The sequence below is a fragment of the Pantherophis guttatus genome, chromosome 4 (assembly GCF_059756535.1).
Source record: "Pantherophis guttatus breed Tessera chromosome 4, ASM5975653v1, whole genome shotgun sequence".
Classification (NCBI taxonomy): domain Eukaryota; kingdom Metazoa; phylum Chordata; class Lepidosauria; order Squamata; family Colubridae; genus Pantherophis; species Pantherophis guttatus.
This window is the reverse complement of record NC_142066.1, coordinates 16,779,967-16,796,877: the sequence shown is the minus strand read 5'-3', so window position 1 is coordinate 16,796,877 and position 16,911 is coordinate 16,779,967. Positions and strand designations below refer to the sequence as shown.

At 36.5% G+C, this 16,911-nt stretch overlaps 1 protein-coding gene across 1 annotated transcript; it reads left to right on the top strand.

Moving 5' to 3' along the window:
- The first annotated feature begins 7,252 nt into the window (after nt 1–7,252).
- Nucleotides 7,253–8,671, top strand: LOC132710011 (vomeronasal type-2 receptor 26-like). Its single transcript, XM_060685322.2, has one exon. It carries the CDS (start codon nt 7,253–7,255, stop codon nt 8,162–8,164), a length of 912 nt encoding a protein of 303 aa, XP_060541305.2. The 3' UTR covers nt 8,165–8,671.
- The last annotated feature ends 8,240 nt before the right edge of the window (nt 8,672–16,911 follow it).

Genomic DNA, 16,911 nt, shown 5'->3' with positions numbered 1-16,911 from the left:
GCATGTAGGGAGAAAAAGGATTTATTTTTCGTCTGGGATATTTCATTAGAAGATCTTCAAAGTCCCTTCCAGCTCTGTTATTCTGTTAACTTTAGATAAAATTCATTATCTTAACTTTAGATACAGTTAATGAGTTAGTTGAATGGTAACATAGGAGTTACTCTTTGATGTCTACAATGACTACATATTTCAAAGACTATGTTATATTCAGAACATTAGTTTTACTTTATTCCCCAACTACAATGAGTATTTCTCTGCCCTACACCTGCAACCTTAGTAGTCCTTCTCCAATTGTTCATAAATATTATCAGTCTGGAGATATAATCATTGCTGCTATTATTTTTCAGATATTCTTTCTTACAAATGAGATCACTTTTCAAAGCCTTCCTTCTTATGACATCCTTGATCAGTAGATGTAAGTATCCTACAACTTCTCCTCCTCCTTATTATGCACCTCCTCTTCCCAGACATTGCCACCTAAAAGCTGCATTTTCTTTCACTTTTAGGCTTAAAGGTATGGGTTGCTAGTCATTTGTTATGACCTGTTCCAGTGACCGTATTTAGTCCTTTTTAAATTCTAGACCTTCCCTAATACTGATGTTGAAACTGAGATGAATATTATTATTTTAACCATAAAATATATGAATTTCATTCTCTTCAGGAAACTTCCTTCATTCAACAAAGTCCCTTGTTGAAAGTAAAAAGTTTGATTAATTCAAATATTACAGATGCTCTTTGGTTAATCTTGAGCTTTTTTGCCTTTCATTTCACCCGGATATAAAATAGGAACCCTCTAGGGCATATTTTAGGCTATTATACATCTAGGGTGTAAAAAGAGAACTGGCTTAATTCTCTCAGAAAATGCAGATAAGACAGAGATAATGTTGAAATCAAATTGAAACATAGGAAACTAACGGCAGAATTTTTTTGTCTGGTGTCATATATTTCTCCTCAGCAAGTTTTCCCCCTGAACTTCCTCTGGAAGTTGACTATGGTTCCACTACTCTTTCTGTGAAATAATAAAATTAGTTCTGAACTTCCCTTCTGTCAGTGTGAGATTATGCCCCCATGTTCTTATGTTGTAATTAATATTGAGAATACTGCCTTCTAGAACCTTATTCACACGCTCTAATTCATTTAAAGGTTTCAGTCATGTACCCCCTTTCCTTCTGCCCTCTAGGATTAATATATTCACTTCCTCTAATATTTCCTAATATAATTTGTCTCTCTGCTCTTGTACAATTTTTGTTGCATATCTCTAGACTCGCTCAATCTTATCGATACATTTTTTAAAAATAAGGTTTCCAGAACTAAACACATTTTTCAAATATGATCTGACTGAATGTTAAGTAATCAAAGCTAGATCAAAGCTATTTCTTAGTGACCGAATTGCAAGTGTTCAGAACAAAGAATAAGCACTAATGAATATCTTTATGAATACATATGTATAAATTAAAACACCTGTCCAATTCTAAAACAGAAATATATTGACAGTTTCTAACTCTCGCTAAAGGTTCATCACTCACAATTACCAGCACACTTTGGCTTTGGAATTTGCTGTAAAGGAGATCAATGAACATTCTGGGATTTTACCCAATGTTAGCCTTGGTTTCCATATCGCTACTCTCTATGCTGCGTCAATTACAACTTATCACTTAGCAATGGAGTTTCTATCTACAAAGGATAAATTTATACCCAACTACAAATGCAATGACCAGACCAACACAGTAGTTTTCATTGGAGGACGACATATTAAAACATGTCTCAACATGGCAATCACTCTGTGCAACTACAAATTTCCCCAGGTGAGACAAAAAATGGATCAATATGAGAGGACACCAGCTATTTATTATATTCAGAACGTGGGTCACTGAAATGAAAATTAGAGCAAAACCATGAATAAGACCATCTTGAAAGGACTGTCCCCTTTTGCTTGATGAGCAACATTGTAGATGTCATATAAGACTAATTTTTAAGCACCCTCTTTTTGTATCCCACAAAAGATTGGATTAAGTAAACACACATGCATTGGTTTTTATTATTATTAATATTATTTTGGTAGATATCCTTTATTTCTATGTTCTTCTGACTTTCTCCCTTTAGATCTCATATGGATCAGCTCCATTGGTAAATACTGAAACAGCAATGTTTGTCAAATGGATGTTCCCAGATGAAACCCATCAATTTAAAGCAATACTTCACTTATTGTTGCATTTTGAATGGACCTGGGTTGGGTTAGTTTTTCTGACTGAGGAAGAAAGAGAAAGATTCATTCAGAAGAGACTTTCCATGTTTTCAGAGAGAGGAATCTGCTTTCACTTTATAGAATGTCTTCCCCAGATGATATATGGTAATGCAGCTGCTGAGTGGATGGAAAATGCAGATAAAATATTCTAAGTGATCATGGAAAGCACCGTCGTTGCAGTTATCTTAAGTGCTGAAAATGCAGGCATGGTGATTTTGAGAATAATGTTCAATTTTTCCAATTATGATAATATTCCAAAGGAGAGAAAGGCCAAAGTTTGGATCATGACAGGCCAGATGGAATTCACATCCATTCAAATGCAAAGCCCATTGCCCATTGATTTTCTCCATGATGCACTTTCTTTTGCAATTCACTCAAAGGAGCTGACCGGATTTTAACAATTTATGCAGAATAAAGACCCAAACTTAGAAAAAGATGATGGGCTTATTAGGGATTTCTGGAAAGATGCATTTGAATGCTCCTTGTCCAGTGATATTAGAGATGAGAATGCTGAAAGGATCTGCACTGGAAAAGAGAAGCTGGAGATTCTTCCTAATTCTGTCTTTGAGACCAATATGAATGCACATAGTTACAGTGTCTATAATGCAGTCGATGCTGTGGCACATGCTCTGAAGGCCATGCGCTCTGCCAAACTCAAAGGGGGACAAAAAATGAATGAGAGTAGATGGAAGCTCTTCCTACAATCACCCTGGCAAGTAATGTTGGCTAATACAAAATTTGGGGAAATCACCAAGTACCAGAATAGGAGACTGGTTTTGTGTTTTGTTTTGTTTTGTTGTGTTGTGTTGTTTTAACAGTTATAATTCTTTATAGATAGCTTTGAAAGCTATATAGAAGTAGTTGATATTTTCATATGAAAGAAAATGAAAAAATAAAATATAAATCTAAGGTTTAGATAAAGACACAAGAATTTGTAACATATGAACTATTTTTATGTCTAAAATGGTATGTACAGGATGTTATTCAATCCATTATATTTGACAATTTTACATGTAGAAAATGAAAACTGCTTTACTACTGAATAGCATTATTACTCCTCACCAGCTTAATTTTTGAATTACTAAGATTCAAAGGTGTTAAATGTACGTATTCAAAAGGCAACTATACTTAGTGCTACTTCCAGTGAATAACAAAGTTGTCAATGAATGGCATGAAGAATATTTCAAGTTTATTTATTTTTTTCAAAAATAACACCTGGCATTACCCCTGGATGGAAGTAAAAGACATCTTGACCTAGAATTGTCTGTCTCAGAGAATTCTACCTTGCCTGCATTAAGTCTCTTTTCATGACCTTGTAATCCCTTAATTCAGGGTAGTCTGGAACAACTGAATGGACCTGAGTGTTTACTGGCCGGATGCCCTTCCTGACACCACACATTGTTCACAGCAGCTATTTTCTCTTTAGGCCCTCATAGAGAAACAGTTTTCACTGTCTAGGATTGAACTCTTAACCTTCTAAATTGGATGCAGGGGTCTTCACCACTAGGTCACCATGTCATTCTCTATCTTGCCTTTTATATGGCAGAACACTGAATTCCCCATTTCTGAAATGCTCTATCAAAGCAAAGTGATTTCCCAGATCTATCCCTTTCTTGATTTTCTGTTGGAATTCTCATCTCACAGTTTTTTAGCTGAGAGTTAAAAATGTATTTGATAAAAATATATTTTTTTACCAGTTTGAAATAGTTTGACCGAGGCAAAATAGAACAGCTTACTTTTCTTTAAGCCTAGGCCAAATTGAAAGAAACAAATTGAAATTTTCCCATCCCCTTCAAAGAGTTCCGATAACTTTCCTGTTTCTTTCCTCTTTTTTGTCATTTTTCTTTAGCTCCACCATTTTTTGCAACAAGTTTCCTTTAACAACAGTGTTGGAGATCAGATTTCTTTTGGCCCCAATGGTGAATTAGAAACTGGGCTTGATATTTTAAATTGGGTCACATTTCTAAACAAGTCCTTTCTGAAAATCCAAATTGGAAAGATCGACCCCAAGGCTCCCTCAGAAAAGTTCCTCACTATTTCTGACAAGGAAGCCATTTGGCCTCTCATATTTAACCAGGTAATGTCTCATTTCCCCCTTTTCCTGAAGTTGTTAATGCTCCAACACTGGAAGTTTTTAAGAAGAGATTAGATAACCATTTGTCTGAAGTTGTGTAGGGTTTCCTACCTAAGCAGGGGGTTGGACTAGAAGACCTCCAAGGTCCCTTCCAACTGTGATATTCTGTTCTGTTCTGTTCTATCTAATTATTGGGAATGATCAATCGATTAATGTAATAGGTATGAAATAAGAAACAGTTGAACATTCAGCAGTGAATTTACACCAGGAATAAAACTGGAAATTGCAACACCAATGTTTGGATTACATATGAAGAGTTAGCATATGTGTAAGTGATGAAAAGAACAATCCGCCAAAAATAAATTCTTTCTGTGAATTTTGGTTTTATTAACAAGCAGGCATTACCACTTTCCATCTGTAACAAAGAATGTCTTCTTGGCCATAGCAAGATAAAAGTGGAAGGAAAATTTTCCTGCTGCTATGACTGTAAACTATGTCCAGAAGGGAAAATAGCTGATCAATTGGGTAAGGAAAAGATTATATTAAATGTATCAATTGTAATAAATATAAATGGGCGTTTATTTTAATAAATAAATATTTTTAATAAATATTATGGTGATTGAAAATATTGAGCGTGACCTCATATTGAAACATTTTATTTTTTTAATAATATTTTCTTAAATTTTGAATACAAATAATACAAACATAATACATATAGCTCTAAATACAAAAATGTATCATCTGCAAATAAACTTATTTTAGTTTTCTTATGTACACCAATTCCTTCAATCAATGAATGTTCCCTAATTGCATTTGCCAAAACCTCCATCAAGAATGCAAATAAAACTGGGGATAAAGGGCAACCCTGTCTCATTTCCCGGTGTAAGGTTATTCTCTCTGTAACACCATCATTTATAACTATTCTCGCTTTATTCTCTGAATATAGTTGATTTATCACTTTTCTAATATTTTTTCCAAAACCTAACTTCTCTATTAATATCTTCAATGTAGGCCATTCCACACAATCGAAGGCCTTAAATACATCTAATGGAAATAAACCTGCCTTCAATTTTTTATATACTATTTTTTATATACAATTTTTTATATACAATTCTTTATATACTAACCTTTATTTAATACCCTTCTTACTACATCTGACATTTGTCAGCCTCTTAAAAATCCAGACTGGTCATTTTAAATATAATTTTATATTTAAAAATTTGAATATAAATATATTCAATCTATTTGCCAATATTGCTGTAACAATCTTAGCATCCTGATTAATAAGGGATATTGCTCTATATCAGTGATGGCTAACCTTTTTGCCGTCGCGTGCCAAAAGCGGGGGGAGCGCAGAGGTGTCACACGCATGCATGCCTATACCCATGATTCAATGTGCCTGCCCTCCCGTGCATGCGTGTGCAACTCCCCATGCACCCCCTGCTTTTGGCACGCGATGGCATGGTGGGCCCAGTAGGCCGATTTTACACCCTCCCCAGGCTCCAGAGCCTGGCTTTCTTTGAGTCTGGCTTTCTTTGAGCCTGGGGAGGGTGAAAATGGCCTTCCCCAACCCCCGGAGGCCCTCCAGAGGCCGAAAATAGTCCGTTTTCTGATTTCCGGTGAGACCTGAAGGCCCGTTTTTTGTCTTCTCCAGGCTCCAGAGGCTTTCTAGGAGCATGGGGAGGGCAGAAACAGCCTTCCCCACCCCCCGGAGGCCCTCTAGAGGCTGTAAATGACCCATTTCCCAACTTCCAGTGGGACTGGAAGGCCCATTTTTTGCACTCCCCAGGCTCCAGAGGCTTTCAAGGAGCCTGGGGGTGGGGACAAAAATGGCCTTCCCCACCACCCCTGGAGGACAAAAACAGCCTATTTCCCAACTTCCGATGGGCCCGTAAGGCCAAAAATTAGGCGGCTGGTGCGCACATGTGCGCTGGAGTTGATCTAATGCAATCCTCGCATGTCCACAGATATGGCTCCGCATGCCACCTATGGCATGTGTGTAATAGGTTCGCCATCACGGCTCTATATAATGCTGGGTTTCTATGAACTTTATCTGGTTTCGCTGTCAGTATTATCAAAGATTCCTTCCAGGAACTTGGAATATTTTCCCCTTCCATTATTTTATTAAACGTTAACTTCATCTTTGGTACCAATAGTCCTGTAAAATTTTTATAATATATTAGAATGGAAATAAAGGTAATATTGCTTTGGTAATTTGTCAATGGTTTATACTAATTTTTACATTCTTTTCCACCCAAATAATTGATTGATTGATTGATTGATTGATTGATTGATTGATTGATTGATTCTGGAATGTATATGGGTGCCTATCTCATATAGTAAACCTCGGTGGCTTACCAAAATCTTTAGAAACACAAGTCACCAGGTAACAGAGAAATCAGGCTCCTGAGTGAACTCCCATTCTAGCCTAATGCTTTAGGGGAACAATAAAATTTTCCTAACCTGCTACCAGGATAAAAGGGTAGAGAACTCACATAATTCATGGAAAAATATTGGAAAAAAGTGGACACTACCGACCAGATACAACTCTGAACTCCCCTAATGCAACATTTAACACAAAAGAGCTGGAACATGCCTACTTGTCAGACTTATTGAAAAAGACAAATGCCATTGAAGAAAGGTGGTCTAGCCTATAATTTGGCCAGGTGATATCCAGGGATTTAGTGGTGATAATCAGAAAATTGAATTGCATAGAGTAAACAATTAGGAACCAGTATAGCTCATGCAGAGTAATAGAACTAGGTGAGTTAAGTGCATGTCCAATGCAAACCAGTTATGCTTTTGAAATTGTCTTCAAGGGCAGCACCATATAAAGGTCATTCCAGTAATCAAACTGAGATCTCATTAAGTCTACAGATGGCTGCAAAATTGGAATATACTGAAAATGAAATGATGAGATAATGTTTCTATGAATGGTTTCTTTTTCAGACTTAGATGACTGTTTCCCTTGTCCAGAGGATCAACATCCAAACAAGGATAAGGATAGTTGCCTTCAAAAAAGTATAATTTATTTAACTTATCAAGAACCTTTGGGGATTTCTTTGGCAGTGATTGCAGTCTCCTTTTCGTTCATCTCAGCTGCAGTGCTCAGGATATTCACTAAGTATCAGGACACACCTATTGTGAAAGCCAATAATAGGAACCTCACTTACAGCCTTCTTGCTGCTCTCCTGCTCTCTTTCCTTTGCAGTTTGCTCTTCATTGGGCAACCTACTCAAGTGAAATGTCTCTTGCGACAAACTGCTTTTGGGGTCATCTTCTCTGTAGCTCTTTCTTGTATATTGGGGAAAACAATCATAGTGGTCCTTGCTTTCATGGCCACCAAACCCGGATCCAAAATGAGAAAATGGGTGGGGAAAAGGCTGGCTATCTCTATTGTCCTATCTTGCTCCCTGACACAATTCTGCATTTGTGTGGTGTGGCTCACAATTTCTCCTCCCTTTCCAGATTCTGACATGCACTCCATGGCTGAAGAAATTGTTCTACAATGCAATGAAGGTTCAACCACCATGTTTTATACAGTGCTTGGCTTTCTGGGGTTCTTGACTGCTGTCAGTTTCACTGTGGCCTTCCTAGCCAGAAATTTGCCTGACACCTTTAATGAAGCCAAATTTATCACCTTCAGCATGTTGGTCTTTTGCAGTGTCTGGGTGTCATTTGTTCCTACCTATTTGAGTACCAAGGGGAAATACATGGTGGCTGTTGAGATCTTCTCCATTTTGGCTTCAGCAGCTGGATTACTGCTCTGCATATTTTGCCCCAAATGCTATATCATTGTTCTGAGACCTAATCTGAATAAGAAGGAGCAACTAATGAAAAAATGAAACTGATTTTAACACCATATCCCTTGAATGAAACCTTATTGGTTGCTTTCAGCATGTAGGGATTCTTTTGCCCAATTTGAGGTTCTGTCTTTTTCCGTCCATCACCACATCAACAGGACATACAAAGCAATAATTCATTTCAGAACCTAGAATGTTCCATTAATCTTTTTTTAATGTTAGATAATCATTTGGAGACCTAATTAGAATAGTAAGCAATAGCTAATCAAGAGCAAGATAAAATATGCATGAATACAAAAGTGAATTGATTTAAATCCTGCATCCTATGAGCTTCACTGTTAAAATATTCCTCAGTGAAAGGAAGGCAGGGCATAAGAAAAACATTCAGAATATCTTTTCATACCTGGTCCATAGTTACCATATCCTGTGCCTTGCTTAGCTTGAAGGGTGACATCCAGCTTGAATTGCAACCAGTGTAATTAGACATAATCCATGTAGCTCCTGAAGTAGTTCTATTATATAAATTAAAAGTATGAGATTGTTTAGCAATTCTGTATTTCTGTATCCTTATTTCTTCTCTTTCTATCCCTAATCATATATGGACAATAACATCTTATTAAGGACATGCAATTCTTCACATTGTTTTTAACTCAATAATTGGTGTATGAATAGTATGCCTACCCCACATCATTCTCTCTGTCTCTCTCCTACACAGAGACACACACACACACATTTATTTTAAAAGAAGACACAACAATCCTTTAGTTCTATGGTACTTGGAGGAAAGGGGCAGTACCTGTGATATCATATCACCATTAGGTATCTCATGACATCATTCTGTAAATACTGCAAACTTTGGTTGGTGATATCACCATTGTCTGGGGGACACTCAGTTGGAAGCTCCTTTAATGTCCTTAATAAATTGCCAATTGAAATGGTACACATCTATCTATTCAGGGTCACCTGCTTTCAAACTGTTGTGTCAGCAGGAGCTGGAGCGAGTGATGGGAGCCCATGTGAACAAGAGGTAGCAATCTGATGTTGAATGTGATCCTGCTGATTATCAAACTAGTACCTAAAACATATGAGCCTCCATGCTCCATGTAGCTCGTTGAGACATAGTTGGCTAAATGGTGATAGAAGATGAGATGAGATGAGATTCTTGCTCTTTTTGGAAAGCCTAAATACACCTTAACTCATTGACTAGTACCATCACTTCAGCATTACTTTCCTCTTTCAAATGATTACTCAGCAAACATTCTTTAGTTTCTTTATGACAAATGTAAGAGCTTCAAGTACTTGGGAAGTATTATCTTGAGCTATGAATTTTGTGATACAGAAATTGAGTCCAGGATTACCAAGACTAGCTAAGCTCTGGGGCAGCTGTGTAGCATAGTGATACAGTGTCCATATTTTCACAAAACTGAAAGAGACTTCTGGTTATCCCTTCTCTCTTGTAATGATGTGAGTCCCAGGCTCTATACTGAAAACCAGTCAAACAATTGAAAAAAAAAACAAAGAGAAAAGAGAAGAGAAGAGAAGAGAAGAGAAGAGAAGAGAAGAGAAGAGAAGAGAAAAGAAGAGAAGAGAAGAGAAGACTCCCAAAAGTTATTCTGATATTTGGGTGTTGTCAAAAATGCTCCTGATTGCTACAGGATCTTGAGAAAAAGAGATAGCAGGAGGAGCATTCAGAAAATGCTCATCTGCTCTTTCAGGAACTGTAAATCCACCATAACAGGCTCAACTCGAAACTCAGAGCCTCATTTCTGATGGACTACATCTTTTACATTCCAAGATAATGTCTTTCTGGAGACTGAATAATTGTTATAGTACTCCTTTTCAAGATAGATCCTTCCTTCCTTCCTTCCTTCCTTCCTTCCTTCCTTCCTTCCTTCCTTCCTTCCTTCATTATTTCACACTTCTTTGCTTCCCATCTCCTTCAGAAATGGGTGGTGTACCATTTCATCAATAAAATGAAGCTTTAAAACCAGAACAATTTAAGATTGTTTTTAAAAACCAAAGTGTTGTATTCAGCAAAGTGTTAATAACAAAATTATTGAGAAAAATGACCCCAACAGAACTGTTTCCATTCTTTTCCTTTCTATAGTTCTATTATGCTTTCATCTCAGCACATGAACTCCCATTCCCCCATATTTATTTCACGTCTTCCAAATGTTCCTAGCCAGGGGTGGGTTCTATTTTTTTTTACTTTCTGTGGGCGTGGCTTATTTTGTGGGAGTGGCTTGATGGTCATGTGACAAATCTTTAGGATTTGGCAGAGGTACTGGTCTACCAGGCTTTTAACTGCTTGCAGAGCTGTACCGGTCTACCCATTTATCTTTGCAGGCACTGGTCTACTCATGAATTTTTGTAGGCACTGGTCTACCCATTTATTTTTGCAGGCATTGGTCTACTCATGTATTTTTGCAGGCACTGGTCTGCCCATTTATTTTTGCAGGCACTGGTCTACTCATTTGTTTTTGGAGGCACCGGTTTACCACCAATCTGCCTTTTACCACTGATCAGCTGTAGGGCCGCCCTTTGAAGCCCCAGGGCAAGAGTTTAAACAGTTTTTCCTTATAGCCCATCAGCTGGGACTCAGGAGGCAGCAATAGATTGGGGGTGGGGCTAAATAAAAGGTAAGACTAACGCATGGGGGGCATGGGGTGTGGGGGTCAGAACCGGTTCGGTGACATCATTTCGTCACTTCTACCGGCTTGACGGAACCGGGAGGAACCGGGTGGAACCCACCACTGTTCATAGCAGTGCAGCACTGTCTATTGACATATGATAAACATGTTTCTTCCTGATATTTCTCAAAGTATCATTGCAAAGAATGGTAGTGATTAGTAATGAAGAATAGTTATTGTCCCTTCTTCTCCAAATCTTAAGGGAATTCCAGCAAACACTGTAAAAATGATGAGCTTGGATTAAGACATTGCATTATATTAATATCTGCTTAGAAATACAGACATGAATGTGTGTGTTTGGGGGGAGGGAGAGGATTTGTGTTTCATCTGTGATATTTCATTAGAAGATCTCCAAAGTCCCTTCCAGTTCTGCTATTCTGTTAACTTTAGATAAAGTTCATTACCTTAACTTTAGATACACTTAATGAGTTAGTTGAATGGTAACATGGGAGGTACTATTTCATGTCTACAATGAGTACATATTACAATGAATTTGTTATATTCAGAACATTAGTTTTACTTTTTTCCCCAACTATGATGAGCATTTCTCCTCCCTTCACTTGTAGATTTAGTAGTCCTCTTCCAATTGTTCATAAATATTACCAATCTGGAGATTTAATCATTGCTGCTATTATTTCTCAGGTTTTCTTTCTTACAAACGAGATCACTTTTCAAAGGTTTCCTTCTTATGATGTCCTAGATCAGTACCTGTAAGTATCCTACTACTCTCCTCCTCCTCGTACTACAACCTCCGTTTCCGGCACATTGCCACCTAAAAGATGCATTTTCTTTCATGTTTAGGCTTAAAGGTATTGGTTGCTAGTCACTTGTTATAACCTGTTCCAGTGACCGTATGTAGTCCTTTTTTTTTTATTGTAGACCTATCCTAATACTGATGTTGAAATTGAGATCAATATTATTAGTTTTAATCATAAAGTATATGAATTTCATTGCCTTCAGGAAACTTCCTTCATTCAACAAAGTCCCTTGATGAAAGTAGAAAGTTTGACTAATCTAAATATTGCAGGAGCTCTCTGGTTAATCTTGAGCTTTTTTGCCTCTCATTTCATCCAGATATAAAATAGAAACCCTCTAGGGCATATATTAAGCTATCATACATCTAGGGTGTGAAAAGAGAAGTGGCTTTATTCTCTCAGAAAATATGGATAAGATAGAGATAATGCTCAAATCACATAGAGACATAGGAAACTGATGGCAGAAATGTTTTGTCTGTGTCATATGTTTATCCCCAGCGAGTTTTAACTCAGTTACTGATGACTGATCCACTAGCTCCTCTGGAAGTTGGTTACGGATCCACTACTCTTTCTCTGAAATAATAAAATTAGTTTTGAACTTCACTCTTGTCACTGTAAGATTATATCCCCATGTTCTTATGTTGTATTTAATATTGAGAATATTGTCTTCTAGAACTTTATTCACACTCTTTAATTCATTTAAAAGTTTCAGTCATGTACCCCCTTTCCTTCTGCCCTCTAGGATGAATATATTTGTTTCCTCTAATATTTCCTGATATATTTTCTCTCTGTTCTTGTAGCCTTTTTGTTGCCCATCTCTGGACTCTCTCAACCTTATCGATACATTTTTTTTAAGGTGAGGTCTCCAAAACTGAACACAATATTTCAAATATGGTCTGATTAAATGTTACCTTAGCTGAACGTTAAGTTGCCACAAGTAGGTCAGTGTTTCCTAGTTGATACAATCTAGGGCCATTTGTTAGTGACCAAATTGCAGGTGTCCAGAAGAAAAAATAAGCACTAATTTATATTATATTTATGTATAATTTATATGTATACATTACAACAGCTGTCCAATTCTGAAATAGAAAAATATTGACAGATTCTAACTCTCGCTGAAGGTTCATCACTCATAATTACCAGCACACTTTGGCTCTGGCATTTGCTGTAAAGGAGATCAATGAACATTCTGGGATTTTACCCAATGTTAGCCTTGGTTTCCATATCGCTACTCACTATCCTGTGGAAATTACAATTTATCATTTAGCAATGGAATTTCTATCTACAAAGGATAAATTTATACCCAACTACAAATGCAAGGACCAGACCAACACAGTAGCTGTCATTGGAGGACCCCGTAGTAACACCTGTCTCAACATGGCAATAACTCTATGCAACTACAAAGTTCCCCAGGTGAGACAAAAAATGGATCAATATGAGTTGCTCGCCAGCTATTTATTATATTCAAAACATAGGTCACTAAAATGAAAATTTGAGAAAAACCATGAATAAGAACATCTTGAAAGGACTGTCCCTTTTTGCTTGATGACCAACATGGCAGATGTCATCTAAGACTAATTTTAAGCACCCTATTTTTGTATCCCACTCAAACCAAGATATTGGATTAAATAAATACACATTAATTGGTTTTTATTATCATTTTTATTTTGGAAGCTATCCTTCATTCCTATGTTCTTCTGACTTTCTCCATTTAGATCTCATATGGATCTGCTCCATTGATTAATACTGAAACAGCAATGTTTGTCAAATGGATGTTCCCAGATGAAACCTATCAATTGAAAGGAATATTGCACTTATTGTTGCATTTTGGATGGACCTGGGTTGGGTTAGTTTCTCTGTTTGAAGGAGAAAGAGAAAGATTCATTCAGAAGAGACTTTCCATCTTTTCAGAGAGAGGAATCTGCTTTGATTTTATAGAATGTCTTCCCCAGATGAGGTATGGTAATGCAGCTGCTGAGTGGATAGAAAACGCAGGTAAAATATTCAAAGTGATCATGGAGAGTACAGTCATTGCAGTTATGTTAAGTGCTGAAAATGCAGGCTTGTTGCCTTTGAGACTCATGATCTATTTTTTCAATTATGATAATATTCCAAAGGAGAGAACGGCCAAAATTTGGATCATGTCAGCCCAGATGGAATTCACATCCATTCTAATTCATAGACAGTTGCCCATTGATTTTCTCCATGGTGCACTTTCTTTTGCAATTCACTCAAAGGAGCTGACCGGATTTCAACAATTTATGCAGAATAAAGACCCAAACTTAGAAAAAGATGATGGGCTTATTAGGGATTTCTGGAAAGATGCATTTGAATGCTCCTTGTCCAGTGATATTAGAGATGAGAATGCTGAAAGGATCTGCACTGGAAAAGAGAAGCTGGAGATTCTTCCTAATTCTGTCTTTGAGACCAATATGAATGCACATAGTTACAGTGTTTATAATGCAGTCTATGCTGTGGCACATGCTCTGAAGGCCATGCGCTCTGCCAAACTCAAAGGGGGACAAAAAATGAATGAGAGGAGATGGAAGCTCTTCCTCCAATCACCCTGGCAAGTAATGTTGGCTAATACAAAATTTGGGGAAATCACCAAGTACCAGACTAGGAGACTGGTTTTGTGTTTTGTGTTGTTTTGTTGCGTTCTGTTGTTTTAACAGTTAGAATTCTTTATAGATAGCTTTGAAAGCTATATAGAAGTAGTTGATATTTTCATATGAAAGAAAATGAAAAAATAAAATATAAATCTAAGGCTTAGATAAAGACACAAGAATTTGTAACATATGAACTTTATTTTATGTCTAAAATGGTATGTACAGGATGTCATTCAATCCATTATATTTGACAATTTTACATGTAGAAAATGAAAACTGCATGAAAAATGAATGAGAGGAGATGGAAGCTCTTCCTCCAATCACCTTGGCAAGTAATGTTGTGTAATGAAAAATTCGGGGAAAATTAAGAATAAGAATAGGTTTTCGGTTTTTGTTCTGTTTTCTTTTGTTTTAACTATTATAAAGCTTTACAGATAGTTTTGAGGACTATATGGAAATACTGGAAACTTTCATATCAAAGAAAATAAAAAATAAATATAATTCTAATCCTTAAATGTAGAGACTGTTAGAAATATGTAACATTCCAACTTTCTTTTATGTCTAAAATGGTTGTGCAGGATCTTATTCAGTCCATTATATTTGACAATTTTTAATGTAGAAACTTGAAAACTACTCTGCTACTGAATAGCATTATTATTCCTCACCAGCTGAATTTTGGAGTTACTGAGTTTCAAAGATCCCAAAGGTGCTTCTTCAAAAGGCAAAGGAACTTTCTTTATCTTTCTTGAACGTGTTTTGCTTCTATTCAGAACTGAAGAAGCTTCTTGGATGAGAAGGAAAACATCTTCAAGGAAAAACAAAGAAAGTCCAGTTGCCTTTTGAAAAAAAACACCTTAGGGACAACCAATGCTTGGATGACCAAGAATCTCCTTAGATATTAAGATTCTAAGGGAATTATAATAATAAAATAATAAGAAATCTTGTGAAAATAGGAATAGTATTACTCCAAGTGAATAGCAAATTTGTCAATGAATCGCATGAAGAAAATCTCAAGTTTATTTAGGCCAAATTGAAAGAATCAAATTGAAATTTTCACATCCCTTTCAAAGATTCCTGATAAGTTTCCTGGGGTTGTTTCCCCCCTCTTTTTTTCTTCTTCCTTCAGCTCCACCGTTTCTTGCAACAAGTCTCCTTTAACAACAGTGCTGGAGTACAGGTTTCTTTTGGCCCCAATGGGCAATTAGAAACTGGATTTGATATTTTCAATTGGGTCACATTTCCAAACAAGTCCTTTCTGAAAGTCCAAATTGGAAAAATCGACCCCCTGGCTCCCCCAGAAAAACTACTCACCATTTCTGCCAAGGATGTTGTTTGGCCTCTCATGTTTAATCAGGTAGTTTCATTTTTCCCTTTTCATGGACTAATAATTTTGCTATGTTAAACTATCCATTTTACAGTACTCCTTTTTCAGTCAAGCCTGTTCAAAGACCACATTATAGATGTTTGATTTGATTTGACACCAACAAGAAATGGGACCTTAAGTAGAACATACTCAGAGGGATCTCAAGTTAAAGGTTTTCCCACATCAGCATCTGGTACATTGCCCGAAACTAATCCTTAGAATTTTCATATGCATAATTGATGAAAAGAACAATCCACTAAAAATAAATTCTTTCTGAGAATTCTGATTTTATTTACAAGCAGGCATTACCTCTTTCCATCTGTAACGAAGAGTGTCCCCTTGGCCATAGCAAGATAAAAGTGGAAGGAAAATTATCCTGTTGCTATGATTGCAAAATATGTCCAGAAGGGAAGATAGCTGACCAATTAGGTAAGGAAAGGATTATATTCAATGTATCAATGATATAATAGATATAAATGGGGGTTTATTTTTAATAAATGAATATTTTTAATAAATATTATGGTGATTGAAAATCTTGAGCTTCACTTCATATTAATGTGAATCAATGAAACAATTAAATTAATTTTATACTTCGTAATTTTGCATTGTTAATTTTTTTCCATAGTTTTTACTTGTTTTTACTTCATATTCTCTCCAAATGATTGATTGATTGATTGATTGATTGATTGATTGATTGATTGATTCTGCAATGTCTGTTATTGCCTATCACATATAATATAACCTATGTGGCTTACCACAATATTTAGAAACACGGATAATAATTTAAACAAAAGAACCTTGCCACCAGGTACCAGAAATTCAGGCTCCTGAGTCAATCCCCATTCTACCATAATACTTTAAGTGAATAACAAGGGTTTCCAAGCTTGCTACAAGGATAAAAGAATAGGAAACCCAAATAATTCAGATGGAAGAGTATTGGAAAAGGCTGAATGCTATAGACCAGACTAAACTCTAAACTCCCTGACAGCAATATTTCAGACAAGATCTGGAGCATGCCTACCTACCAGACTTATTGAGAAAGACAGATACCATTGAAGAAAGGTGATCTCACCTATCATTTCATCCAGTGACATCCAGGCATTCAATGGTGATAACCAGAAATTTGAATTGCAAAGAGTAAGCAACTTGGAGCCAGTATAGCTCATGCGGAAATAACAAAACTAGGTGAGGTAATTGCAGGTCCATCACATTGCAGATCAATTATGGATTTTGAAATGGTCTTTGAGGGTAGCACCATATAAAAGGCACTCCAGTTATCAAATTGGGATCTCATTATGTCTATAGAATACTGTAAAATTGTAACATACTGAAAATGAAATGAAGATGATTCAAAACAATAATGCTTTTATGA

Coding starts and splice junctions, on each gene's coding strand:
- LOC132710011 (XM_060685322.2), top strand. CDS start 7,253: ATGGTTTCTTTTTCAGACTTAGATGACTGTTTCCCTTGTCCAGAGGAT.